Source organism: Gopherus evgoodei, chromosome 13, assembly GCF_007399415.2.
Source record: "Gopherus evgoodei ecotype Sinaloan lineage chromosome 13, rGopEvg1_v1.p, whole genome shotgun sequence".
NCBI classification, from domain to species: Eukaryota; Metazoa; Chordata; order Testudines; family Testudinidae; genus Gopherus; species Gopherus evgoodei.
The window spans coordinates 21,907,428-21,933,674 of record NC_044334.1 but is presented as its reverse complement, the minus strand read 5'-3'; the positions used below and the strand labels follow the sequence as shown (position 1 = coordinate 21,933,674).

Genomic DNA, 26,247 nt, shown 5'->3' with positions numbered 1-26,247 from the left:
CAGAGAACAGTAGCAAGAATGAGTAGGGGCCTAGATATTCTTATAAAGAGGGACTGAAAAAATTTGCTTTGCTTACCTTAGAAAAGAGACAGGTAAGAGGAAACATGATAGATAGAATATCTATGATAGAGGTTCTCTTCCTCCCATCTCATAACTCACACTAACACACACACATTCAATGAAATTGCAATTTAGAAAACTTAATGATAAAAAAAAAATTTCTATACAGTGCTCAATTAGACTGTGGAACTACTTGCCACATGATGTGGTTGTGGTCAACAACTTGGCAATATTCAAAGTGGGACTGTATTTATATGGGTAACAAGAACATCCAGTTAGCATAAAGTATTGTAACAGAGTAATGGAAGAGAAATAAAACCTCATATTTCAGGTCTTAAATCAATCTAGGTGTTAGGGATTAGGCTGAGACCTTTGAGGGGTTGGGGGCAGATTATCACACATCTGCCTGTTCTGGGGTTTGTTGCACATTCCTCTGAACCATCTATTGGCCACTGTCAAGGATGGGATTCTAGACCATATTGATCACAGGTCTGACCCAGTCAGGCAATTGCATTCCTAGGCTTTGACTGGTGGCCTTCTGTATCCAAGGTGACAGGTAGAATTCAGTGGAAAATGTGTTCAGTGTTAGAAGCCCTTAGACAGAGGCAGAGAACCTAAGTAGTGTCCCGTGCATTCTAGTCATCTTCCCCATTTCTTTCCTCTGCTTGGGTTTCCCTTCTGAGATTTTTTGATTGGTCTCTGTAATAATGTGTTTGATGCACCATTTCTTTGTCACCCTCCTGTTGCTCCTGCAATGTACTTCAGAGCTCACTGCACATGCCCACTTGCCTTCCCCCAGCTCCCTGGCATGTGAGCCGTGTTAGGAGAGGAGGGGTTTGATAGCATAATGACATCATGGAGGGCTGTGTGCACGCTGTAAGATGTTAATACCCTGGGAGCAGAGAAATTGCTTCCTCCTTCAGTGCATGGACTGCCAGTGGCTAGGACACTGCACAATCTGCACTAAAGCTACAGTTGTATCGTACTCCTTCCAGCAATACCCTAGGGATGGGGAGATTGAACTTGGGCTTGGTTTTCCTCTGCCGTAGCAGGGAGAGACTTCTAGGGTCAGCCCCTGTACTGCCTGTGAGGTTTGCCTGTATTAAATGGTGTCGCCTTGATCCTTCTTCATGCAACAAGCCCTTCTGTAGCTGGGGACTGGTACAATTCTAGCTCTGCTCCCCTTGCCCTGTAATCAGACATGAATTGTAACGTTTCCAGGGAGCCAGCCTAGCTCTAGAGACTGAGCAACCCCCACCGGCTAGCCCTCAGCTGCTGTCCCTGCTGCTACAATCGCTGTACCTGAGCAGTTCTTTCCCCTCTAGATCATTGGGCAGGTGTATGCTGACCCTGACTGCCTCCCTCGCACACTGGATTTTGGCCTCAATGTAAAGCTGTTCTGGGAGAAGTTTGTTCCTGCCGATTGCCCTCCAGCCTTCTTCCCTCTGGCTGCCATTTGCTGCAGGCTGGAACCAGAGAGCAGGTAAGGGGTGTGAAATGGGTGAGGCCTGGGTCTAATCTCTGGTTCTCTTCAGTTTGTATCTTTGCTTCTCTCAGGCTGGAAGATGCCCTCTCCTCCTGCCACCACTGGGAAGGTGTTGCTCTGCAAAGTGGGTCAGAGTGGGTTGGCAGGTGTGTGCTAATATCCAGGGCACTTTGGTTGCTGTGTCATCACTTCATGGAGGAGTTTTTCGCTGCTGTCTTCCTTTTCCCATCACTGTCCCAGGAGCTAGTCCGCTGCTGTCCTGTTGACCCATCTCTCTTACCTGTCTTATCACTTCTTTCTAGGCCCCCGTTTTCAAAGCTGGAGGATTCCTTTGAAGCCCTTTCTCTCTACCTGGGAGAACTGGGCATCCCCCTCCCTTCCGAGCTGGAGGAGCTGGACCACAATGTGAATATTCAGTATGGGCTGAGCCGTGACAAGCTACCTGAAAACACAACATAGGCGGCCCATCCTGTGATCTGTGCTTTTCATTGGATCCCATACGAGTGACATGGAGGGGAGATGTACTTCGGCCACCTGCAGGGCATTCAGAGGGCACCAACTGCATACTTGGTGCATCACCTCTCCCTCCCCCATCAAACAGACATGGCAGTTTAGTTTCATCTCCTGGTTTCACTGTGGATTTATGGCACATTCTGCAAGTGGAAAGGATTATTTCCTGCCTGCTGCACCAAGGAGAGCTGCTCAACACAAAGGGGAAAACACAATTCTTTGGGGCCTGTCTGGCCTTGTATCACTGTGGTGCCTTAGAACTTGACATGTGACTATAAGCTGTGAAATAGTCCTGGCCTATCTGGCAGGAAGGGAATCACTATAGGAAGTCTCCTTTGTTAGGAACTGCTTTTCTGGAATCACTTGTCCCAGTCTTTAGTGACCGTGCTCTCCTTGGACAACCTGGAATACACTAAACTGGGAAAACCAGGCACCTGGCAAAGGGCTCAGTCAGGGACTCCATTGCTTTTCTACATGCCAGGGTGGGAGTTCCTGAGCTGCCTAATGGTTGGAAGAAGCTCTAGGAATTGAGGGGAGCTTGAACAGAATGGTTGTGGTATCATGTCTGTGGGTAGAATTTGTCTCGGTTAGTGTAATTCACCCTCCAAGGCCCTGATCAGAAACACTACAACCAGTGAAAACTGGGCTTTGCTCACCCTCCTGATGTGAATGAGGCTGTGATCCGAGTCCAGAGGGTAAGAAGGGGGAGACTGAATGGTTCCCAGGTATGCTTTCAACACCTTCAATTACTGAATCCACACAACCAGTCCCCCAGCCTGGGACCTCATATCAGGCGAAAGGACACAAGTCTGAATGCCCAGAACTGCAGCAGCACTCTGATCCTGATGTGCTGTATACATGGGAGACTTGTCCCCCAAGGGCTTGTGCCTCTTTCTGGGCATTTGACCAGGTGCAGTGAGATACATGTCTCATAATGGTGGCAGAATATACCTGGTGGTGAGCTGAAAAGCTCTATGCTGAGGCATTTGGCTTAGACTAGGTGAGTGTTGTTTGAGATGGATAACCCTCATGAGCAGAAGGAATTTGAGGGCAAGGACAGATGCTTGTGAATTGGAGTCTCATGTCTTCTGTCCTCTGCGTGTACTAGCTGGAGGATTCATAATTCAGTAGCTATTACTGTCCTTCTCCAGAAAGACCTGCAGTGGAGGGGAGTCCCATAAGTGTGTCTGCCACTCAAGTTATCTGTTCTGGAGCCCCTGACACAGAACTTAGTCTCATTCTCCAAACAGAATCCTTCTCCAGAGTCATGCCATGCATGGAGGGAACAAAGCCTGGAGAAGGAAGGAGGCAGCATATTCACTGGAGCTTTGAACTGGGGCATTAGAGGGAAATGGAGGAGGAAGGAAACAACTTCCCTAGTAATATGTGGCTGGTGCTACCCAGTCAAAGGCTGGCTGGCTGAGTCCACTTGAGTTCCATGCCCTCTTGGTAAAACTGGATTCAGTCTCTGCTCTCCTTTGCAACCCCATAATCTTCTAGTGTGGAATGTGTTAATATTTGTTCCTCTGTTCTCTAAGGCATTGGGAATACGTGAAAGCCTGGCCATAGAAATTACATGGGACCAGCCCTCCTGTCTGTCTTAAGTTGGTTGTGTTTAATTTGTATGGTGGTGGTTTTAAAACAGAAGTCCTGTACTGTGAGCGAGTAGGGGAGTTGTCAACTGACTCCGGGGGATTCAGGCATTCTAATTGTTACAGGACTTTCTTCCTGCTACTTAGTAGGATGGGGAAAGTCAAGGGAGGGTGATGTGTGGGTGGGGAGTCTTAACTCTGTGATTGCACAGCACAGTGTTTGTTGACTAAATTAAAAGCAATAAATATACCCTAGGGACACAAAGCTGTTTGTCTGCATTTGGAGCTTCGGGGGGAGGGATAGCTCAGTGGCTTGAGGATTGGCCTGCTAAACTCAGGGTTGAGACTTCAATCCTTGAGGGGGCTGTTTAGGGAACGGGGGTTTAAAAAACAAAACTGGGAATTCACTTTGCTTTGAGCAGAGGGTTGGACTAGATCTCCTGAGGTCCCTTCCAACCCTGATATTCTATGAAAACATGAGGCTGCCACACAATGGGACCCCTCACTCAGCGTATCACCAGGGCCCTCAGACTGGTAGCTGCAGACTGACTTGACTGAACAAGGGCTTTGTAGAAGGTTAGGATCTCATGCCTGACCTATGTGTAAATCCTCTACAGTAGTGCCTTTAGCTAGGGTAGTGGAACAGGTGGCAGACAGCAGCTACTGTCAGGCATAGACTTTAAAAATAAAAAGCATTTGTCATTGCCAGTTTTGAAATCACCTGAACTCTAGCTGCCTCCTCTTAATCCATGCCAGCCACTGTAACCTTCTGACTGTGTTTACGCCAGCCTTTCCAAAGGAAGAGGAAGGGAGCTGCCTCTGAGCAGGAAGTAAAGCAGAATCCACTTCCATCAGAGCAGAAAAGGAATAATTAGATCATCTCTCCACAGGCCCAGCCTGCTTAGTCACAGTAGCTTGTTCTGGGCTAGTGAATAGAGAGCTGCTTTGTTAGGAATGCTCTGCTCCACTCTAATGCTAGACTTTGCCAGTATGTCTACAGAGTCAACATCCCATGGTGTTAGCTAGAGGTGAAGGCATGTTCTCTGAATTGCAGAGGTGATTGTGGCTGTGTGTGTGTGTGTCTTACGCAGGATGGAGTTGTAGCTCTGAAGGGAGCAATAGATGGACTACAATGGCCTTAATTATTCTCTCCTCTCACTGCTTTGCAGTTCAGGGTAGGAGGCCTTGCCTAGGTTTGAATAATGCTGTTAGGTTGCTCATGCAGCTATATACCCTGAAGGAGCTGAAACATGTTTAGAAAGGCATGCTGAGCTGGTCACATTGCCTAGGTGTGAGCTACTTTTTCAACTGAAGCCCACACAAGTTTTCACAGAACCTTTTTATTTTCCTTTTTAAGCTTTAATTCAATGTAGCACAATCTGCATCTTTATTTTATATAATGAGGTATTTAAAATATTTACAAAGAAATGGTGTTCAAAAATTTAAAAAAAAACCACTTTCCTTTTTCTGAACCATATAAACATCAACACTTAATCTCTGCTCAGTAACTCCCCTTAACGTAGGTGGGTAGAAAAGCTTATTTGGATGGCTTGAACCTTGCTGCAGAGATGGAGCTGTGCATTTCTCTGAATTACTCCTACACAGATTATGAACAGACAAGTGCTTCTTGCTGAGACACTTGCCCTAAAATCTTTATCCAAAGGGGCCAGTTTGGATAAACAGCCCCTGCAGTGTGACCTCTCCTGCAGCCTGTGCAAGGGACACAGAACAGGATGCAGGAGGCCTTGATGTGCCTGCACTAGCGCAGCTGGCTTGTCCTTCTCAAGTGCTTTCCACTTGCATTCACCCTAGGACTGGCTTAAACTCTTGTTTGCTGGAAATACACATCCCTGGGGAAAGTCTGAAAGGAATTCAGAAATGGCTACTATCCCTTTAAGCAGCAAAGAGTATTTGGCCACTCTCCCTGAAGCTGATTGAGGGGTTCTCTACCTTCCCTCCACTTTTGAAGTATTTCTGCTCGTCTGCCCTAGCACACAGCCCAGCTGGATGCTCTGGCACCAGGCTCCTCTGTACCAGCCAAGGAGGGTGGGAATGTGTCCTGGGCACTGGAAGACTTTGCTTTATGAGCATCTTGATAGAGATCTCTTAAGCAATGCACTGGGGCTAACTGTCTCCCTCCCCTTTAACCAAAATCATCTCTCCCACCTGAACATGAGCTCTTCACATGCCCATATTGATAGCTGTCAGTTGACTCTTCCCCATCTCTAAAAGACATTTGCACAGGACAGCCTTTCTCCTATTAAAGTAAAATGTAAAACTACATTCCAAGTCTCTACACCACGCTGCTGTAAAGCTCCCACCAGTCCCTCTGATACTGCTGCTGTGTCTGAGTACTGGCTGAAATGCATGTAACACTGGTCAAAAGAGAGGGGAACAGAAAAAGAGGATGCAGGGAGTTCCCATTCTGAAGTACAGGAGGTGGGGCTAGCGTGGCACATTGCACCAGTCCTCAGGTGAAACAAGTCCTGCTAGCCACACAATGAACAGCCCCCATTTCAGTGCATCTCCAAGTCCTGTCACTTGCTGGAATTCATCAACAAAAAAGTACAAATGACCCCCCACTCCTGAAACAAGAGACTGGGATCTTAGCCTCAATCTTTTCAACCTGTGCCTCTCCTGGCCCTAGCTCCTCAGGCACCGGGAGTACCTGCCTGGCCCATGAGAGGTGCATTGCCATCATGTGCCTCCTCTATGGGGGTCTGGTTGGTGTGTACCACTATCATGTTCTCATCCACAAGCTCACAGGCCTGGTTCGTGAAGGCAGAAAGTGGAAGGGTGATGCGCTGCATTTCACGCTCATAAACCTTCTGCTCGTGCTGCTCCTTCAAGTCTTTGCCCCTAGAAAGAATCGGAACAGGTGCTCTGAGTGCTGACTGCAGTAAGGTCAGTCTCTACAAGTGGGCTCTGTCCCAAAGGAGCTGCAGCAGAAGGGAAGATGCTACTGCTCCAACAAAAGACTAAGCCTTTAATATGAATGTGATATGCTTGGTTTTTTCCCAAACACAGGGCTGAAAGCAAACAGAGCCGTGTGGGGGGGAGGTTTCCAACACTCCTTGCTTTTGACTGGTTCATCCAGTTTTACAACAACATGGAGGTTAAAGCCAGTCTGCTTCCACCTGTCACTGGCCTCAAGGCTCAGACAGTAGATATGGAAACAACGTGGCAGCTAACTGGATTTTGGTTTATGGCTCTGTCTTGAGTCCCTGTAACAGGCAGGACAGCTGAGTCAAAGCAGGAGCTGCCAATGTTTAGAGAAGCCATTAACTGTGAATGGTAAGAGAGGATGCAAGAGCTCTGGGTGGTGGCTGGCACTTGCACAGGTGAGGAGGGATAAACACATGCTTTAGGCAATGAGTATCTTCCAGAAAGCAAACTGAGTTAATGGCACTGCTCAGCGTAGGTATGTAATGATCTTATGTGCCTGCTGTGTTCTAAAGAGACTTGCTCCTCCAAACTACCTGACCCCTCACACGACAGCAAGGAAGGTGACATGTCTTCAGTGTCTGGTGCCAAGAAGTGGTTTTTTTAAAAAAGAGTGACAATTCCTGCACTCTATAGCAAAGGTAATGCGTGCGTTAGTTAATGAGACACCAACCAGTTTTTTTTAAGACAAGTGCTACATGCAAAATTTAACTCTAACTGGGAAGCCAATGCACCTGAACATGGCGAGCTGAAAAGGGAAAAAACTGAAGCATCCACTGCTGACCCTGCCTGAAGCTTGAACTTGGGCTATTTTGATTTAAGGGAGGGGCCACTAAGAGTCAAGCCTCCTCAAAATCAAAATCTTCTCACAGCAAAAACAGTCCTGGCAGAGTCAGGCCCCAATTCAATGCAAGTCTGGTGGATCAGAAATTACATTTCAGACTGTCCTCTGCTTGAGCCCTGGAGTAGCCAGCTCCAAGAGGCTAGAACAGCGTCCAGGGCTTATTGCCAGACAGTTCTAGTGCAGTCTAACCTCCTTTCTTCCCTCCTCCCCCATCAGTCCTCTCTGTCTTCCTTCACTGACACCCTGAATCATGCTCTAACCTTATTCACACTGTTGGAGTCTCTGCTGTCCACGCTTGCTGATACATCTTATGTAAGGACTTGGCTCAGCCTGGGAGGGACTCATTCTGCTTCACTAGGAGAGGTTGGCAGCTAGCTCCAAGAGTTAAGCCCTAAAGCAGGGATGTGATAATCCCTCTGTGGCTGTAGGATGTCTGTCTGGAATGCTATCGACAAACTGCAGGCCCAATCAGCCTGTCAGGTGCACACGTAAGTCTGACTGAACTGAAGGGGAGTTGAGTATGTGCAGCTATCAGGCTAACTGGGCCATGCAATTCAAAGGACAAATTTAGGAAAGGGAAAGAATTATGATTCTACCCTGTTTTCACTCAAATAGATGAAGGTATAAACACGAAAGGGAGATATGGCTTAGACTACCATGAGCAGGAAAGGGAAGAGTGGGCTCAGCCTGAGGAAGACACAGAACAAAGGGCAGGTTACTGTGGTTTGGGTGTTTGTTTTTAAACACAGCTGTTATTACTGTCTCACTGTGTTAGGGCCTAATCCTATGAGATACTTAACTCCCACTGCTTTAACAGAGTAGCCAGTACTTAGGACTCAGAGATGTGCTGGCAGGTCCATATTGGGGAATCATAGGCAAATTGGCCAGTGTGTCTACACAACTGCAGCCCTGCCAAGGGCTTCTGCCTTGCAATAATGGAATGAAAGCTTAATAAATCGTTTCTGAAAAGTGTCACAGGGCAAAAGTGGTGAAAGCTCCAACAGTCAAGACATATAGAACTATACGGTGCAGCATCCTGGAGGCTATACTTCAAGGGGAGTGGGCTCCTCCACTGGCCTTGGGTGAGTGGGGGGTTATTACGGGACCTAATACCTCTGTGTTTAAATGAGTTCCACCGAGACTATGACAAGACCCGATCTCACAGCAGCACCACCACCGACGTATAAGAGCCTACCCTTCTCCGAGTCCTGCATGAACTGGGACTTAGGTGTTATCTATAGTAGCTCAGAATTTCCTGACTGTTATAGGCCTGTATCACAGCCACACTGCAAACTCTTGATCCAGAGACTACTTACCTTTTGTAGATGTAGCCCACAACAATGCCAGCTCCAATGGCAATGATTATCACCATCATGATGAAGGCCATCACATAACCTGGGGGGAAGGAGCAGAAGCGATAAAGTTAGGAACAAGGCAGCACCTCAGCCTCTACATACAACAGTGGCTTTAGGGTTCAGAAAAGAAACATCCTGTTGTAGTCCCACTGAGGAATCTAGAGAGTGTTCCTGGAGGTCATACCTAATGTCCCCAAGTCCTTCTTTTCCTTGGACTTCATCCGGACTCTCTGACTGATCCCAATGACGGGCTGCACAGCAGCTGCCTCGCTCCGGGCTGGTAAAGTATCAGCTGGCTCAAATACCTGGTCTATCCCCTGAGAAACCTCAGCCGTAACTGTAGGGACCAGAGTCTCTGTGGAGGAGGTAACAACTGTTGGGGGGAAAAAATACATTAAAATATTAAAATTTTTCACCGAAGTTTCATAGCAACAGCTATCTTGTGAATGGGGCACAAACCCATCTCAGACCCAGAACCCTGGTCCCTTCCTCATCTTAAACTGACAAACAGTCCCACTCCCCCCTAGATGTAAGAATGCCTCCCCACAGATGGAAGAAAACACACGCGCGCGCACACACACTTTTCAGTTCAACTGCTGCTCTATATAAAGATCAAGAGCAATCTAGGCAACTGGCAGAACAAAGCACCAAAACAGGAGTGAGAGAACAGAGGTGAGACCTGAACCCAGAGCATTAATCAAAGGGCCACCAGGTAAATCCATTTATAGCTCAATATACAGAGAAAAAAAAATCACACAGAACAGAAATGACCAAGCTGACCAATATCCCCATACTGAACTCTTGCAGGAGCCCCTGCTGCTGTTCTATTTCCCTCCTGCCTCAACATTCCTGAGCAAGAAAGGCCTGCGTGGGACTGGTCTATGAAAGAATTTAAGTCCATCACCACTCTTATGTACAGCTTGCTACCAAACAGCCCGTGTGAAAGAGTGAAGGGAAGAGGGGGAGCACTCACTCTGGGTCCACCATCGAGCTCACCTTTCATATTCCTAACAAAAGCTAAAGGGGGTGTCAGCTCAGCGCACTGGCAGTATAAACCTTTCACATCCTCCATGTGGCTCACTAATCTTCATATTCCATTTCATATGACCACTGTGGAGTAATGAAGACCATACCAGCAGGACACGCTTCTACTCCCTGTCTGGGCTAGCCCTAGACAAGAAAAACTACCTTTTTGGAGGAGAGCCCCACACACTCAATATGCTGCCAAGACTGAAAGCCACCCTCCACAGCATCTTTTCTATGGGTCTCAGAACCCCCATCCGACACATATGATGGCAACATTCCTTTAGGTATTTTTCCTTGGAGCATTTTGGTTCAATACCTCGAGTCTGTGATCAGCCAGACTGACTTCCCATATAACACAAACCATAGGACTTCCCTGAATTAATTTCTCTTTGAACTATAGCATATCTTTTAGAGAAAAAAATATTATGTGATTCGGGGGGAGGGTGTGTTGGGTTAGTAACAGGCAGGAGACCACCAGGAAATAAGGGTCCCTCTGCAGAGGGATGTTACTTCACACGGTGTCTTTCAGAAAAAAAGGAGCAAAGGATCTGGCAGGGGCTATGCCTAGGGAAGAGAAAGCAATGGGGCAGCCCCTTCCCCAGGCAGACATACCACAGCAGGGAAGGTGGTTTAATCTGACAAAATGGCTGAATCCCTGGCAAGTGCACAAATTGCTCAGCATATTGGCTCCCAATCCCAGGCAGTTCCTCAGTCCCAGGACTTTTAAATAAAGAGCCATGAACAGGGAACATCTGCTCTGTCCTTAATGAGCTGCAGTCCCAAGGGCAGGAGGATTGAGAAGACTGAGGGAGGCAAGAAGTCTGAATCCTGCCTGGGGTGGAGGACTACATGCAAGGAGGGACATGCTCTCCTGTAGAACAAAAGGACCCCACTCGTTATGCCCTTCCAGCTTGACTGTGAACCACAGATGACTACTCTCTGGGAACACTTTTTTAACCAAAACGAATTTTGAAATGGAAGATGGGGGTGTCTGGGGAAGGTTTTCGGGCCACAGACTCTTAGACATTAGAGAGGAGAGCAAACAAGCAGATAGTTCAGACAGGATCAGTGCAGATGTGTTCTGTATTGTGCATCTTCTAATATTTTCCCTGGAATAGTCCTAAACAGATTATTCCCACTCTAACACCTCTATCAGGGAGATTTTCCTGGTATGCCAGTTCTTCCCTTTCTTAATTTCTTCCTGTTGATTCTAATTATTCCATCAGACAACTCCTCCCCATGCCTGTAGGTGGTTGGCCTGTCCAGTCTGGATTTGATAGCTTTACTTGTTTAATCTTTGCTTCCAGCGCCCTGTGGATTCACGGGTGCCACAGCTGTTTGTGACGCTCTCCGCAAGCCGGTGCCTTGAGCCTCACAGTCCCCGACATTCTGCTGCTCTTCGCTCCCTCAAGTTTGTCACCACCTGAGCTACCCACCCTGACATGGCCTTTCCCTGCAGCGACCCGCGTGCGACTCAGGGCTGGTGAGGCGGGGGCTGCTCCGCGGCTCTCTCTGGGTCGCGAGACACACGTGGGAAGGGACAGCATGACGTCACGGTGGATGCCATGCAAGGGGGGGGGCGCCGGCGGCGGCTCTGGGAGGTGGAGGTCTGCTCACTCCACGTGCAGGGGGCGCGGACAGCCCCGCCCTGGGGGCGGGGTTAAATTGTTTACACGCCGAGCTATAGCCGCGGGGATGACATCACCCCAAAACGGGAGACCAATCAGAAGCCCCTATAAGCTTGGCAACAGGGCAGCCAATCCCGCTGCAGCAGGGGTGGGGACTAGCAACCGCACCCCCTCGTGGTTCGTCCGACGTGCTCCCCCTGCGCACGTGCCCTGGTCCAGCTGACCGCACGCGGGGAGGACAGTGGGTGGGGACCCCGGACTAGGGGAGAAAGGCTCGCGCCAGCCCGGGCGGAATCCCGCTCACCTGGGCAGGGGGCGATGTCGCAGGGGCTCCGCTCCGGGATGCCGGCCTCGCCGCTCACGTAGCACCAGGGGGCCGCGTCGCCGTCAGGGTTCCGGCAGCTGCTGTGATCCTCGGAGACTGGGGGCCGGGAAAGACACTTAATGCGCGGCAGGGGCTGGGCTTGCACCCCCACCCAGCCCGGGAAACACACACAGGAGCGAGCGGGGAGGGGGCCCGACAATAACACAGCTGAGGAGCTGCTTGGAGCCCCCGCCCCCCCATAAAAACCCAACCACCCCCGCGGTGGGGCAGCCGAGCGCACCTACCTGCAAGGAGCGTGGAGCTGTAGTTTCTCTGCACCGCCAGCCAGTTCAGGCATGGGGCACCGCTCGAGGTAATCTGCTGGCTGCCCCGGTAGGAAACGCCATTGCCAAGGGCACATTCTGGAGAGAACGAGAGAGCCCCACCGGCCCTGAAACTGCGCACGCTTTGTAACCCACAGCGGCACCCCTGGTGCCAGCCCCCCCGCTGCCTCCGTCTTCTCGCCTCTTCCTTCAAGGCACCTTGAAAACATCAAAGCACCGAACACCCTCCCCGGACGCCATGACATTTCCGATCCGAACGGGGGCGAACAAACTCAGTTCTAAAACGGGGGCAGAAAGTCTCTCGGCAGAGCCAAGCATCGCTGACGTGCTTTAGACTCTCCAAACTGCCCAGAAGGGGAGGGCTGGGCGAGCAGTTCCGCTGATCTTCAAATGTAGGGACGCGTCTTCCCCCCCACCCCCCTTTCCCTGAGCCACCCTTGGGGCGCGGCCCCTCTCCCGGGCTGGAAGTAGTAACAACCACCCAATACATGGTTTCCACTTTCCGCAGCCCGGCTGTCCCTGCGTCCGCAGATCGGTCACGTCCTCGTTACCCTTTATAGACTCACAGAACTGGCAGGGACCTCGAGAGGTCATGATGTCCCTGCACTCAAGGGGACCGGACTTATTTTATGTGCCACAATCTCATCCCCTGGCAGAGACAGAAGGGTTTTCAGGAGGCTGAGAGTCGCCTTTGTTCCTGGTAACAAAGATGGAGCTCGGAGTCCCTCTCTCCGAAACTATACGGAATAAGACACCCGTACCCCACAGCAGGGCAATGCAGGCTCCATCGCCTGCCCCGCAGCTCGGGGGGGGGGGGGGTCCGGCTCTCACCTTCGGTGGCAGACGCTGCCGTTAGCAGCGCGCCGCTGAGAAGCAAAGCTTGCACCCAGTCCAGCATGCTTGATCCAGTCCGGGCACGAGCAAAGGCTGGAGAAGTAGCCGTGGAAGTCTCAGCAATCTGGGAATGCTGCTCGCTCCTTTTTGGTCTCGGCCCCTGCTTGGGGCTTGTTATTTTCTCTTTTGGTAAACAGGCTGGGCTGAAGCTCACTGCAGCGAAGGCTCCTCCTCTCCAGACTCACCCTGGGTCTTGAACATGCGAGAGAAAAGCAGCTGCAGCAGAGAGAGTGGCGGAGCAGGCAGCCCAGGGTCTGTGTGCCCGACCCCTGGCTCGGAGAGTTTCGAGGATTCAGTTATATAAACGGTGAAACAGACGCTCTAGGGCAAACTCCGGCAACCTGGGCTTTCACGTCCCCTGACCTCTGAAGGTTTTGCACGATTCTGGGATCGACGAGGGGCGCCCAGGAACCAGTTATAGCAGGAGTTAAATCGCATTTAACCTCTCCGCCTGTTGCATGCACACAGGCGTAGTGGAGCCGGTTCAACTCCTTTGGCCTACTGCCTATGGGGAGGTGGTGAGCTTCTGTCTGCCGCTTCCCTAACAGCACACACCCTCTGCTGCAATCTCTTCGGGATAATAGTCCCCAGGCCTACACCCACAGACACACCAAGGAATACACACACCGTTCAGAGTCTGAGAGAGAGGCAGGGCCTGAAGAGAACTTGCCCCCCTTTAAGGTAGTCTTGTTTCAACCCCTCCATCCAAACTTTGTATATTATGCTAGATTCATGTTCCAAGAGGGTTCTTGGGAGTCCAGCAATGCTGCTCCTTGATCTGTCAGCAAGAGACACTAGTGTAATAGCACAACTTCCCCATTCCCACCTTCAGCAATAAATCCCTCTGTGCTACTAGTCACCCACTGAGGGAGTTAGGAAATCAAGTTGACCTGTTTGACAGTGCATGTTATGAAACAGCCATTAGATGTTTTTTGCTGGTCTAGTGGATTGATTGGTAACAGTGTGATGACAGCTATAGAAGGGCCATGCTTGCTGTCCCACAGGAGTAGTGCCATGGAAGTGGGGGTTTGAAGAAAAATATGATTCTAGAGTGAAGAAGGGTGGATATTGTTCTATTCAGGTTCTTATGCTGCAGTGCTATGGTATCTGAGGGAAGGGTATTTGCAAAGTAGAAATAAAAATATTTTTGCATAAGAGTTGGCATGAACCCTGGTAGGGTTCATCTGTACTATTGAAGCTGGGGTACATGCGTTTGCCTATCTCAGCTTCTTCCTACAGCCTTGAAATCCAGGACAGAACGTGGCTGCACAACGTGATAGAGACCCAGGTTTGCACCTTTTAGACAAGATCCTGAGCTTAATCATGTGCAAATAATTTGTATAGTGGAAACAAACCTGAGCTGCTGGAGTTAATGAAGGTGTTTATAGCTATAATTGCTTGTTATTATCAAAAATATTTATCTTACTCCAACAGCTTAATAGAGGGAGAAAACAATAATTTGTCTCACAAGTGTAGCTTCCCTGTTTTCAGCTACAGGATGGGTCACAGGCCTCATTGTACATATTCATGCGTGATTCCTTCCAACTTCTACCAATCTGGATCCTTGGCCTCCATATTCATGACATCTTTGGTTTCCCCAAGGATCCTAATCTTGCCATCTTTAGTCTGGATATGAGGAGGAATTTCTCTTAGAAATTTACACAGGGGGAGATGGCCAATGAAGAGCTCCCTATTCACCTGTAACTACCCAGGTACTCCCTTATTTCCTAATTTGGGTTTCTCTGAGTTTGCCATAGTAAGCAGGAGATCCCAAACAGTGTAACTAAGCGTGGTGGCACTCACTAACACACAGGCTATGCTTTCACCTCAAGGACACCAATTCCTGTAGCTTCTCTGCTTTTCATCTGTTTTTTCTTTATTTAATCCCACATAGTTTAGAATCTGTGGCTCTGGTCCTAGTTTTCTGGAGAAATGTTCACAGCTGAGACTAAGAGATGAAAACTCCCTGAAAAATACTGTTAGTGTTGGTTCTACTGTAGGCATTCTATCAAAATAATGCAACCTTTTTGTAGCAATTTCAGACAATAAGTTTAAAATAGTTATTTATATTTTTAAACATGTAGGAGGCACTCAGATATTGTGACGAGAGTAACCATATAAGTACCTAGATTGACAGACTGTTTCCTGTTTTAGACAAATTAAAAACAATCAGCTAAAACAGGGATTTGCAACTTTTCAGAAGTGGTGTGCTGGGTCTTCATTTATTCACTCAAATTTAAGGTTTCGCATGCCAGTAATACATTTTAACGTTTTTAGAAGGTCTCTTTGTAGAAGTCTATAATATATAACTAAACTATCATTGTACATAAAGTAAATAATGTTTTTAAAATGTTTAAGAAGCTTCATTTAAAATTAAATTAAAATGCAGAGCCCCTCGGACCAGTTGCCAGGACCCAGGCAGCGTGAGTGCCACTGAAAATCAGCTTGCATGCCACCTTCGGCACACATGCCATAGGTTGCCTACCCCTGAGTTAAAATATTCAGCCCTTCTGGATGGGAGAGTCTCTAAAAAGGTCTAGGGAGGAAGGATGGGCTTGTGCAGTGGTCCCCAATGCGGTGCCTGCGGGCGCCATGGCGTCTGCAGGGGCATTTTAAGGCACCCGCATCCTGGCCCCTGGGAGAGCACCCGCTGAAATGCTGCCGAATTTCAGCAGCATTTCGGCGTGGATGCCTCTCGCTGATGACGCTTGTCGACAAGTGATGTCATCAAGAGGTGTCGCTCCCGAATTTCGGCAGGGACGCCTCTTGACAACATCACTTGTCGGTGACAAGCAGCGTCATCGAGAGGCGTTGCCGCCGAAATTTGGCGGCATTTCGGCAGGTGCTCCACCGCCGCAGTGGTCCTTTGGCTGGCGCCTGCCAGCCAAAAAGGTTGGGGACCACTGGGCTTGTGGTTAAGGCATAAGACTGTGAATACAAGGTTCTATTTCTGGCTGTACCACAGAGCTTGTGTGTGACCTGCGGCACTCCACTCTCTCCTCTGTGCTTCATTTTCACTTTCTATAAAATAGGGGTAGTTAATCATGATTTCCTACCTTAGAGGGATGTTGAGAAGATCAGTGCTTATAAAATGCTTTGGAATCATAACATGGAAGCCGCTAAAAGACTGAAAAGTATTTTTACACCCGAAGGCTGCAAGGTCTAATGGATGACAGGGTATCCAGCAAGCGTATATTCTACTGGTTCTCCACATGATCCTGGTGAAGTTAAGCTTCCTGGGGCTTGTTTCACCACCTGTAAAATGGGTATATTAGTACTCAGCTAGCTTTAAAGGACTTTGACATCATTGGTGAAGGAAGCTGCCTAAGTACTGGTTCGCACTAGCTGAAATGTCTGCTCTCTTTAATTGCTTTATGTTTTACTATGGGGACAGACTATTGCTGGGTCAGGTTCCAAGGTCTGTCTTCTGGTAACACTTTCACTGAAGCCTGTGGAAGTTTTGACTAAGGCTGTAGGATCTGACGAAGTGGGTATTCAGTGAATACTATTCACCCACAAAAGCTCATGCTCCAATACATCTGTTAGTCTATAAGGTGCCACAGAATTCTTTGTTGCAGTCAAATCAGGGAGTCTAGGAGGGACTCAAAAGCTCTCACATTACCAGGGAAGCCCAATAGCCTTTTCCACCTGTCTGACTTGTACACATTTTTTTTCCTTTTATCTCTACTTTTTCTGGGGTGCCAGGGCAGATTTAGGCCCTGCAGTTTGACAGAGCAAAGTCTAAGGAGATGCCATGGAACTCCAGAGAGGGAGGGAAGAAGGGAATTAAAGGCTGTGCCTGCTCATTAGGAATGGGTTGAATCTACTTACTCTTTTCTTACAGCTGAGAGCTTCTGTTATTTTCTAGAGACTTTATTTGAAAAGGAGATGTTCCACTGATTATTGGATGGATACCTCTGTGCTATATCCATGGCACTTCTCAGTCAAGGATCTTAAAGCACTTCACAGAAGTACATCGGTATGCTATTTTACAAATAGGGAAATGGAGACAGAGAGCTTATGTGATTGTCTCAAGTTTGCATTGTGAATCCCTTATCTAGGTTCTGGTCACATCTCTGTCTTGCACGCAGTTTGGTGCTTTAACCACTACACAATACTGCCTTCCATTGATAAATCTGTATCCCCAAATGCAGACATTGTCTGTACAGGCTGATATTATGGCATTTACCTTATAGTAGCAGACCAAACTGTCACAGATGTTTTCTTCTTCCAGACTGTCCCTTTGGTTTCTTTTGTTCTACTTCTTCACCTCTGGGAAAACTTAATAAAAAGTTTAAAGAAAGAAATATTCCAGGGTAGTTAAGCACTCGAATAAATGGCCTACGAAGGTTGTAGAATCTGTCATTAGAGATTTTTAAGAGCAAGTTAGATCAAGATACGTCACAGATGGTCAAATAATACTTAGTCCTACCTTGAGTGCAGGTGACTGGACTAGAAGACCTCTTGAGGTCCCTTCTAGTCCTATAATTCTATCAAAATAACAGTGGAGCTTACCTGCTACACAGGGTGCTGTGAGAATGAGGCAATGTTTGTAAAGGGCCCCAAAGACAGAGGGCAACAAGTATACTAAGTGTTCTTAAGTACTTAAAAATAAAATGCAGATAATTCTGCAAACCATTCCTACTCCCAGCTCGATCATAAAACAGTGTCTGTCAGGGTTTCTCACCCAGCAAAGCCATCCTTACAAGATGCTCCAGGGGACAAAAACAGATTCCAACACGTTTTTTCTGGCTTACAAAAATGATGAGTCAATCACAAGGACTGGGACAAGAGGGCTCTGACTACACATGGAGTTTATGAAGTTGTGGGCCAATGTGCAGCAGCAGAATTACAAGCCAGAGAGCGAAACCATGCATTACGGGTCAGAGGGGAGACAGGGAATGAAAGTTCTGACTCCATTGCTGGATCTCCCTGCTGGCATGGTAAAGAAAAGGCTCTGCCCTTCCCCCATCAATCCAAGAGCAGGAGCTATTGCCAAGTAAGTGTCAGACAGAGCCTCCAGGACTAACGAGGAAGTCAGCAGGAGCAAAACAACCGGCTCTGGTATTTGAACTGGTCTGGACAGGTTCAGAGACTTTGCTCTACTTACTCAGAGTGCCTTCGCTGATAAGTTTTCTGCATGGTATATAATGAAAGGCTAGAGGCTCTAGCAGTGTAATCTGGGTCCTGTAGTTCAGAGGGCAAAGTAGCCCCTGTGGGTGACTGCAGGGCTCAAAGGGGGAGTTATATTTTTCCATCACAAAGGGGTCAGTGCTGAATGCCTTCAGCTCTTGCTGGCTACATTTGTAGTCAGGGCACAGCCCCCCAGCATGATCGAACCCTTCAGACAGCTACATCTTTCTATTGTGGCCTCTTTTGTGATAATTTGTACAGCATTTTCCCACGATGGTAATCAGTACCACTCATCACCAAAGCAAGCAAGCAACCCAGAGTTATTTGTATTCATGCTGGTCTATTTTGTAACAGACTCGATTTAGATTACTGTTGTCCTTGTCAGAACTCCCCCTTCCTAGTTTCTGGGCCAGGGCACACAAATAACAAAACTGCTTGGATTACATAACCTGTTGTTTTTTACTTGCTATGTGTCATGGCAGGATATCACCAAACCCTGGCTGTGTTATTAGGCACAAGGCACAGCTGACAGAGGAGGGGGTGATTTCCAAACCTAGACTATGCCTCACACTTACCCTGTCTCGCTGCCGTTAAAGTGTGCTACTGCTGGAAAAACAGAGCCTGTCTCTTTAAGGGTGTAGGAGAAATGCCTTTGTGAGGAAGGCAGCATGGTGTTAGTTGGGAGGCACCACGATCTAAGGGGTGAAAGCACGGGCGTTGAAGTCAAGAGCTCAAGATTTATTAATGTTAATTTTTTAGATCCAGTTTTCCCTACATCCCACATACACCCCAGTTAGGCTTGCCACTTAGGCATCTCCCCAACAATGAAACTGAAGGTTAGAAATACTTTTCACTTTTTTTTTTTAAAGGAATTGTTCTCGTATTTCCTCCTTTTTGTATGCTGTTTAGTGTCTTCTTATATTGGAGATACTTGCCTCACATTTTAAAGGCTGGTGCTGTGTGTCTGGGCCTTGGAGAGTGCTCAGGTCTCCCCTGGTGCCATCTTTCTGATTAACCAACCCAAATGTAACACTAACAGTTTCACTTCTCTAATGACACCTGGTTCATTGTGAGCCTAGTAGACAATTTTTTTTCCTTCAACTTCAGAGTTGGATCTCTTCTGCAGCCTTCCTTACATGCCAAGTGATTCTGCTAATTCTCAGGCAGGTACAGATGCAAAATTGTAATTGGAACAATAGTTTTGCAAGGAATCTTGTAGAATTGCTAAATTGTTTGATTACTTGATGCAGGTAAGATTCTGCCGCTTGTAAAGTCTTCCTTGCTATGTTAACTTCAGACAATATACAATGCCACCCCACTAAGCTGCACAGAAATTTGAAAGTAAGCGTTTGTTCAGCAATGGATCATGCTTCTGCATGAGATTTGGCTCCAGAGGTACCAACCAGTGTTGCATTATCAGCTACGGATAGCTATGCATCATACACTTCTCCAGCTTAACACTTCATGGCTCTTACTGCTTCAATTCTGCTTTTCCATTTTCTTTCAGGCAGTTGTTTCACTAATATCAGAGTGTCCAGCATGTTTCAAAACAATATCCCCTTGACAAACGGATGAAAATAAATTAAAATAGCCTGAATGACCCCCAAAAGGTTCATGCCTTCAATACAACAGCCAGCAGCACTGCTCAATACCAGGCTGATAGAATGGGTGCTACAGGACACAAAAACTGTTCAAGAGAAACTCAAGCATCTGTTTCTACACTCCGCTATTCTTCGCTTTCATGTTAGCTCTGTTGTCACAGCGTTGCCCTCTCACATCTGCAAGAGGCAGTCCCATTTTATTTAATTTCTGGAGAAGAACTTCTGTCATGCCTGCACCCCTTGAATCATCCAGTTTCACAAATACTAAGAAGCAATCCTGTATTTTCACATTTACACTGCTTTCACATTTCCAGATCTTGTGGAAATAAATCTTACAATCATAGACATGTCTACCGCTTGGCTATTAGCCAGCGTGCAACCATGGACAACTAAGTAATATTTTGATTCCTTCACCATGGATAAGATTTTGCCTCTAATTTCTGATGCCAAAAGATCAATTAGCTCATTCTAAATTTTTTTTTCCCAATGTAATGAAGACAGGACTATTTGACGTTATTCTTTCCAGAAATTATTTCATAATGTCATCAGACAGGACCATCAACTCCACAAATTTAGGAAGTTTCCATTAGCTGGTTCCTACAGCCTGTCTGAATGGCCTGGAAGAGCCAAATTCTGAACAGCAAGTGTCCAAGTAAGAGCGACAAGTCTATGCAGAACATTATGCCAGTGTTCTGTTTGCACACTAAGTATATACTGATTATTTTTGATCAACTATTACAGTTTAAAGACTCTCCTGCAGTCCATTACACATCTGAATGATTAAATGTGATCAAGAAATTTTTCATGACTGCTGAAAGTGGCAGATATAGTTTTCCAGTCTCAGATGCCATTGCTTGCCAATTTGGACTTGACATTCAAAGTAAAGATCTTGCAACAAAGGCAAAATACGTTATCACTGCCACCCTACCTCAGCCCTGCACCTGGATCCTTGGCCTAACCTGGCACCATCTTGCTATCCCCCACCTGGCCCCTTGCCTAGTCCCCCCGCACTCACCCCTCAAAACGCACCATCCCCACCTGACCCCCCAGCAATCCCTGCACCCACTAGTCCGCCCCTCGGACCTTTCCAGAGGAGCTCCTCGCCCACACACTGGTAGCACTGCCAGAGACATGGTGGAGTTAAAGCGGTGGCTGCAGTGTGAGTCCGGGGCAGTGGCCAGGGACTGCCGAGGCAGCAGGGCAGACCTGAGGAGCAGTAGGCATGGACTGGGATCAGCATGGAGCTGAACGGATTGCTGCACTTGTGGTGCAACCACCTGAGCTGCAGTCACAATCTTCCCTGGTAACCCCTCCCAGCTTCATCCTCTACTGGCTGTTGCCTATCTGCTGCCCTAGTCTTGTCCTTGCAGAAAGGCAAATGTTTCTGGTTTTCCTCAATTGTGCACGTCACAGACGTGGAGACAGCACATTTTATAACTCCTACAATATATACAACCTCTCTGCAGCCACTACAAACATGCAGAAGCCAGCCCTGCAAGCATGAGAGCACCTCCCCCTGCAATTCTGGTTTTGAGTTTAATTGCATCATAGAAATGTAGGGCTGGAAGGAACCTCACAAAGTCATGAAGTCCAGCCCCCTGTGCTGAGGCAGGACTGAGTAAACTTAGACCATCCCTAACAGGTATTTGTCTAATCCGTTCTTAAAAACCTTCAGTGATGAGGATTCCACAACCTCCCACGGATGCCTGTTCCAACACTTCACAGCCCTTCTAGTTAGGAAGTATTTTCTAATTTCTAACCTAAATTTCCCTTGCTGCAGATTAAGCTCATTTGTTTTTGTCCCAGCTCCAGTGGACGTGGAGAACAGTTGCTCACCATCCCTTTTTTAAACATCCCTTCCTATATTAATCATGGCCCATCTCAAGACTAAACATGACCAGGTTTTGTTGTTTTTTTTTTAAATCTTTACTCATAGGTCAGGTTTTCTAAACCTTTTATCATTGTTGTTGTTGTTCTCCTCTGGACTGTTTCCAGTTTATCTACATCCTTCCTAAAGTGTGGCACACACAACTGAACACAGTACTCCAGCTGAGGTCTCACTAGCGCCGAGCAGAGCAGGACTATTACTTCCCATGTCTCACATACAACAGTCCTGTTAATATACCCCAGAATATTAGATTCTTTTGCAAATGTGCCACATTGTTGACTCGTACTGAGTTTGTGTTTCACTATAACCCCTGAATGCTTTTCAGCAGCACTATTACCCAGCCAGTTATTCCCCGTTTTGCAGTTGTACATTTGATTTTTTCCTCCCAAGTGAAGTACTTTGCACTTGTGTTTATTGAATTACATCTTGTTGATTTGAAACGAGTTCTCCAATTTGTCACAGTAGTGTTGAATTCTTAATCTGGTCTTCCAAAGTGCTTGCAACCCCTCCCAGCTATGTCTCATCTGCAAATTTTGTAAGTGCACTCTCCACTCCAGTATCCAAGATATTAATGAAAATACTGAATATTGGACCCAGGACTGATCCAAGGGATCCCATTAGATATGTCCTCCCAGTTTGATAGCTAACCATTGATAACTGCTCTCTGGATAAGGTCTTTCAACCACTTGTGCACCCCCCTTATCGTAATGTAATTTTAGACCACATTTCCCTACATTGCTTATGAGAATATTGCATGGGATTGTGTCAAAAGTCTTATTAAAAATCAAGACATATCACATCTACTGCTTCCCACCCATCCACTAGACCAGTAACCCTGTCAAAAAGTTTGCCATCTTCAACAGCAACTCTGGTTGTGAAGTGAAGATCCCTACCTGCTGTATGAGGAAGACCACAAGGATCCAGAAGGGCCTTTTCTAGTGTTACCTTGCCTCACCATACTATTTCTTACAAAATAAAGACACTGGGGTATTATGCAGTGCACTCGATTAGTTAGCTAACACTTGACATGGGAAGGCTGCAGGGCTATTTCTTAAATAAAAGTATATTTATTTTAAAAGTACCCTTTCATCTTCACTCTCCTCCTGGTATTCAGTGGGGATGGCCAATGGATTGCAGCTGCTCTTTCACACAGACACTCGTTGCTGGGTCACCTTCTCCTGAAGGAGTTAGAGAAATCTAATCAAGCAGGCACAGAGAAAGGATTTCTTGTGTTCAAAATAAGCCCATCCAAACATGTACACAATGCTGCTCAGAACAGCACAACCCTCACACAATCCTGTGGCAACAGCAAGAGAAGCCTTTGTCAGGCTGGCAGGAGCTGTCTCTGCAAAGAGGGAAATTCAGAACTATGAAACATACAGGCCGTCTCTTCCTGCACCCTGGGCTTCTATAGTCCGGCTCCAGAAAATAAACGCATGCACCCTGCAGGGTTAATTCTTTTTTGGTTTATTACCATTTATAATCAGTGTGTACCCCCTTGTACAGAGGCCTCAACTTCCAACAGAACATACAAAAAATACACACAATAGAAAAAAATAGGTGAGTAAAAGTAATTGCTTGATACAAATGGGTCCCTAAGACAGCTGAGGTGGCAAGTCAGGCTTGGTTTCAATAGAGATAGACCTATAAATAGGCAAGAAATTTAATTCAAGCAGGGAGAGAGTCACCCATCCTTATCAAAGCCTCACCTCCTGCTTCCATTGAAGATTGTGGCGAAATTCAGTGGCAGCAGGATTGGGGCTATCCAGAGCCAGCGGCAAACTTCTCTGCTCCCTCCCTTCCAAGGCACCATCTCTTCCATATGTCACTGCATCAGAAGAAACATACTGTACCAGCTTTCCTGATTTACCCTCCTCACGCCATACATCAGCCATTCACTGTTTAGGACTTTTGAGAAAAGTCTTTTCATCTTAATACACCCTGTATCAGCATTAATTGCAGCAACTTTCCCTCTCTGCCTTACCATTGTGCCCTTGGGTTCTAACAGTTAGCAGAGTCAGCCTGACAATTCTGGAGAGAGCACATAAAAGCTGCTTGGAGAAGATACCTGTCTGTTGATAAAGCAGCCAGAAAGCAATTAGCAAGAATGAGACACCAATTTATCATACAAAGCACATACCAGAGGGGTGTGTTTACTACATGACTGCAGGTAGCTTAGACGTTTAAACATCAGCCAGTGTCTTCAGGAAAGGTGCCCTCCAGCCCAAGGGAGTCACTGGAATGTCAATTAGGCACCAATTATTTCCTGCAGTGAACATCTCTCAGAGCACTTCTAGGTCTGCAAAACTGCAAAGGCCACCCAGGAAAAACTACATTCAGCTGGACTCAAAGACCACATCAGTAATGCCAGACAGCTTTTAAATACTGCATGTTTAGAAAAGAATGCATCCCAATGTTTGTCCAACTTTTTATCCATTACACCTGAAGTCCAGGGTGCTGAACAGATGAAAGAGAGCAGAATTTGGCCCATTAACTGATCAGTCTCCACAACACACCAATGAAGTATGGTTCCCATGCCCTGTTTTATATTAGGGGAATGAAATCTAGGAAGAGGGTAAAAAGTTGATCCTCCTAGGTGCTAAGAGTGGTGTTAATGGGAGCTGCAGGGGCTCGGCATTCCACAGCTTCAGAGCCTGAATTACCACAGTGCAAATCAATGACAGAGCCAGGTTTACAATTCAGGACCTCAAGTCTCCCAGTCCCACGCTTTGAATACTGATCACATTTCTTCTCAGAGGAACATGGACTAGCACAGCAGTTCTCAAACTGTGGGTCAGGACCCCAAAGTGGGTCGGAACCTTCTTTGAATGGGGTGGCCAGGGCTGGCTTAGACTTGCTGGGGCCTGGGGCTGAAGCCCAAGCACCACTGCCCAGGACCAAAGCCAAAGCCCGAGGGCTTCAGCCCTGGGTGGCAGGACTCAGGTTGCAGGCCCCAGGCCTGAGGCTGAAGCCCTTAAGCTTCAGCTTTGGCCCTCCTGCCCAGAGCAGTAGTGCTTGGGCTTTGGCCCCCCCCACCGGGGGGCAGTTGGGCTTAGGTGGGCTCAGGCTTTAGTCCCCCTCCTGGGGTCGTGAAGCAATTTTTGTTGTCAGAAGGGGGTTGCAATGCAATGAAGTTTGAGAACCCCATAACTAGCAGATTACTGTGAAAACCAAGTCCTATGGATCACTCACAGGGGCCTAGTAGGGCCTTGCTTTTGAAAGGAAGGTTTGCGCAAATGGAAAAAGGCAAGGCCCAGGAGAGGATGTCCAGACAACTCTAGTTTTCATCTAAGCTTTAGTATTACTCCCCCTCCCACGCCATCCCTTGCTGATTTGTTCCTCCTCCTCCTCTCTGGGACAGAACTGGGTATACAGGTTCAGAAATTCAATATTACTTCACTCACAATCAAAATTCAGCACAGTGCCTAGGCAAAAGGTAAATGGTACAGAGCCTGCTTAACTGATGTGAAGGGATTCATCATACTGGTAAGGCCAATACACTCCACAGTATAGTTTGGCACTTCTCTCAGATTTTGTCACCCTGAACAATTGGAAACATGCAGTTTTATTTTTATGGGGTAATAAAAGGAAGCCTTTTCTGTTTCATTGGGGGGGTGGAATCTGTAACTTTCCCTGTTTTGGCTTTACTTGTTTTATATGTAGTGAAGCCCAGAGCATTTTACTCATCCTTTCAAGGTCAGAAATTAGTTCTTTTGAAATGTACTTTGGCATCACAAGTACTTTCTCTTTTTATATTAAAGCTGCAGATTGCATCACCCTCCAGACTTAAGACAGGCACCGGCTTAAGTTCAGATATTACATTTTAAGCACTGAGGTTTAAGGAAAAACAAGATGTTAAAAAGTTACGAGACACACTACAAAAACTAGGTTAGCTCTCCTGCTTTTAATCCAGTCAGCTGAAGAGTTAGATCATTCAGTCACATGATTTCTCTATTTCAAGTAATTCATTACTGAGGACATTCAGTTCAGGGAGTGACAACTGTAGGAAACAAGGGGAAAGAAAACATATTTCCTAAGCCATTGGCACTCAGAAAAGAGGTCCAATACTGTCACCAGGCATTTACAATTATACCAAAGACTGGTATGAACACCAAATCCTCACCACCTTAAAGTCCTGTTGCTATGCTTTAAGAAAATAAAAAGTCTGTTTAGCTCTACCTGTTTTATCCCATGTATTTTTTTCTTATTGTTAAGGCACTGGATTGGGACTTGGGAGACCCGGGTTTAATTTCTAGTTCTGCCAGACTTCCTGTGTGACCTTGGGCAAATAATTCAGGCATAGATTCAGTAAGACTAATGTGCCTCGCCGAATTCGATCCTTAATCCATGCCTGTTACCTACCTATAAAATGGTGATAATGTGCCCTCTCTTCACCCTGTGTCTATCTTTGTTATATAGATCTTTGGGGTGTGGACCACTGCTACATTTGTATGCACTTCCAATCGGTTAGGAGGCTGGAGGCACTACTGCAATACAAATATCTCACTTTGATTACCAAGATATGTATAACTGAACTTTTTCCTTTTGTTAGCCTCCTCCTAATGCCTGAATGCCATTATGATCCAATGTTTATGGCATGTCAGTCCCTGTCTCTCGGGAAGGAATTGTAAAATCTCAA

At 46.9% G+C, this 26,247-nt stretch overlaps 2 protein-coding genes and 1 long non-coding RNA gene across 4 annotated transcripts in view; 1 reads left to right on the top strand and 2 right to left on the bottom strand.

Moving 5' to 3' along the window:
• The window catches only part of LOC115660815 (E3 ubiquitin-protein ligase RNF185), a 69,687-nt gene extending 65,774 nt beyond the window's left edge, over positions 1 to 3,913 (top strand). For both annotated transcript variants that reach the window (XM_030582551.1, XM_030582552.1), the window contains 2 exons: positions 1,386 to 1,543; positions 1,849 to 3,913. In XM_030582551.1, the coding sequence (XP_030438411.1) occupies positions 1,386 to 1,543; positions 1,849 to 2,005 (315 nt within the window). In that variant the 3' untranslated portion in view covers positions 2,006 to 3,913. The remainder of the gene's footprint in view (positions 1 to 1,385; positions 1,544 to 1,848) is intronic.
• A 1,059-nt stretch (positions 3,914 to 4,972) lies between these two features.
• On the bottom strand, positions 4,973 to 15,183 carry PIK3IP1 (phosphoinositide-3-kinase interacting protein 1). Its single transcript, XM_030582418.1, has 6 exons — positions 12,924 to 15,183; positions 12,054 to 12,170; positions 11,749 to 11,865; positions 8,975 to 9,163; positions 8,752 to 8,830; positions 4,973 to 6,507 (listed from the first exon to the last, which is right to left on the bottom strand). Exons 1-6 carry the CDS (start codon positions 12,988 to 12,990, stop codon positions 6,300 to 6,302), a joined length of 777 nt encoding a protein of 258 aa, XP_030438278.1. The 5' UTR covers positions 12,991 to 15,183; the 3' UTR covers positions 4,973 to 6,299.
• Positions 15,184 to 15,876: 693 nt separating this feature from the next.
• Positions 15,877 to 24,456, bottom strand: LOC115660759. The gene is made up of 3 exons (XR_004002916.1): positions 23,318 to 24,456; positions 22,691 to 22,786; positions 15,877 to 17,267 (listed from the first exon to the last, which is right to left on the bottom strand). It is a non-coding gene; the product is annotated as an uncharacterized LOC115660759 (long non-coding RNA).
• Between the last annotated feature and the right edge of the window lie 1,791 nt (positions 24,457 to 26,247).